At 38.1% G+C, this 2,119-nt stretch overlaps 1 protein-coding gene across 1 annotated transcript in view; it reads left to right on the top strand.

The window, feature by feature from the left end:
- The first annotated feature begins 843 nt into the window (after positions 1-843).
- LOC106878149 (cyanocobalamin reductase / alkylcobalamin dealkylase) overlaps positions 844-2,119 on the top strand; it is a 20,527-nt gene continuing 19,251 nt past the window's right edge. The window contains exon 1 of the mRNA XM_014927279.2: positions 844-1,261. Within this exon, the coding sequence (XP_014782765.1) occupies positions 1,178-1,261 (84 nt within the window). The 5' untranslated portion in view covers positions 844-1,177. The remainder of the gene's footprint in view (positions 1,262-2,119) is intronic.

Genomic DNA, 2,119 nt, shown 5'->3' with positions numbered 1-2,119 from the left:
TTTTTTTGCTCGAGTCAAACACTGGAGGTTAACCTGGGCCGTCTGATCCAAAACTCCGTTTTCCAGAAACGCCTCCCGCCGCCCTCCCCTTCCAAAAATTTTGCCTGCAAATTTCTTTGTAATTGTAATTTACACCGTTTGAAAGGTATTTGTACAAAATTTCACTAAAAAATACCAATTTCCCAGAAAGTTATGAGAGGAAGATGACGGGTCCTGTGAATTTTCCGAAACTCCTCTCCCCAACCCCTCGAAAAAACTTTTTTACATACATTTAATCTAATAAGCGATTATTTGGTGAAAGTTTCATTAAAAAGTATCCATTTCTCTGGAAGTTATGAGACAACAAAGTCGGTGGGGTATTAAACTATAGTTATGCCTATTTTCAGTAAAGGTTAACGTTAACGGATTAACGTTAACTTCCGTTACATTTTCATAGAATTAACGGATTAACGATTAACGAAGTTAACTTTTCGATTAACGGTGCCCATGTATAATCGATGCATGTATAATCGATGTCGGCACGTGTGTATACTTATTGAAGTAGTTTGACTTTAGAGTCCCATTAAAGCGTTTGGTATTTATACACAGTATATATACATTTCTTTTATTCTTTTATTTGTTTCAGTCATTTGACTACAGCCATGCTGGAGCACTGCCTTTAGTCGAACAAATCAACCCCAGGACTCATTCTTTGTAAGCCTAGTACTTATTCTACCGGTCTCTTTTGCCGAACCGCTAAGTTACGGAGATGTAAACACACTAATATCGGTGGGAGGACAAGCATAGACACACACACACACACATACACACACACGCACACACACGTAACTATATAGATATTGTGTGCCCATGTGTGTATATGTGTGCGAATATAAAAGTGAAAGTGAGGAGAAGAAAATTATTTTTAGTGCGTAATATATATTCAAAGTATGTTTGTCAAACTATCTGTGGTGCACGAATTGTTTACATAGAATATTTCTCAGAAAACTGTTTCTCGGAAAACTGATTCTTGGAAAACTGATTCTTGGAAAACTATTGCTTTTGGAATATCACTAGAAACATACATACATACATATATGCTTGTTCTAAGTGTCTAGGCGAGTCCATATCCGCTTCCGTGTGTTTCTCCATTCAATTTATTTGTATTAACGACGACGACTTGAAAACAAGCTACAGAATGTTTGCTTCGGAATTAATTACCATTTTGACAGTTTTCAACGCCATCCTGTACCAGTATGGATATGAAGCTCAACCATTTGCGGTAACATTTCTTCATCTTCTTCTTCTTCTTCTTATTATTATTATTAATATTATTATTAATATTATTATTATTATTGTTGGTGGTGCTGTTGTTGTTGTTGTTTTTGTTGTTGTTATCCTTTCAAACTGAAGGCACAAGGCCTTGAAATTTGGGGGGAGGGGACTAGTCGATTACATCGATCCCAGTGTTTCACTGGTATTTCGTCTGTCTTTATGTTCTGAGTTCAAATTCCGCCGAGGTCGACTTTGCCTTTCATTCTTTCGGGGTCGATAAATTAAGCACCAGCTGCGTCCTGGGTCGATTTAATCGATTGGCCCCCTCTCCCAAAATGTCGGGCCTCCAACAGAGGTCGTACAGTTCTAATTCCCAGAATTAAACTTAGCCCAAATGATGCAGATATTCCATTTACGCTAAACAGACTTTAGTTTCCATTTCGACTTGCATATGCAATAATTAATAAAACGCAAGGGCAAACATTTGAAAAAGTTGGAATACATTTGCCTCAACCGGTATTTTCTCATGGCCAATTATATGTCGCATTTTCACGAGCACGAACTATGAACAATATCAAAGTAAGAATTATGGCACTCAATTGGAGTAACAGACAAGGGCAAAAACGTGGTCGACATACACACAAAATATTGTCTACTATGAAGTACAGTGAGGAAAACCACTGCACCAGTTAGCATCACCACCTCACCAGCCGCTCCATCGTTACACATCCACATTACACCTTTAAGATCGGGGAACTAGTTAGGGGCTCACTGGATCTCTCTCGGCATACTAGCAAACTACAAAATCGCAGCAGCCAGTATCACCACTACCTCCAAGCCCGTCATATATATATATATATATATA

The sequence above is a fragment of the Octopus bimaculoides genome, chromosome 7 (assembly GCF_001194135.2).
Source record: "Octopus bimaculoides isolate UCB-OBI-ISO-001 chromosome 7, ASM119413v2, whole genome shotgun sequence".
In the NCBI taxonomy this organism is placed as follows: domain Eukaryota; kingdom Metazoa; phylum Mollusca; class Cephalopoda; order Octopoda; family Octopodidae; genus Octopus; species Octopus bimaculoides.
This window is presented reverse-complemented; position numbering and strand designations above follow the sequence as displayed.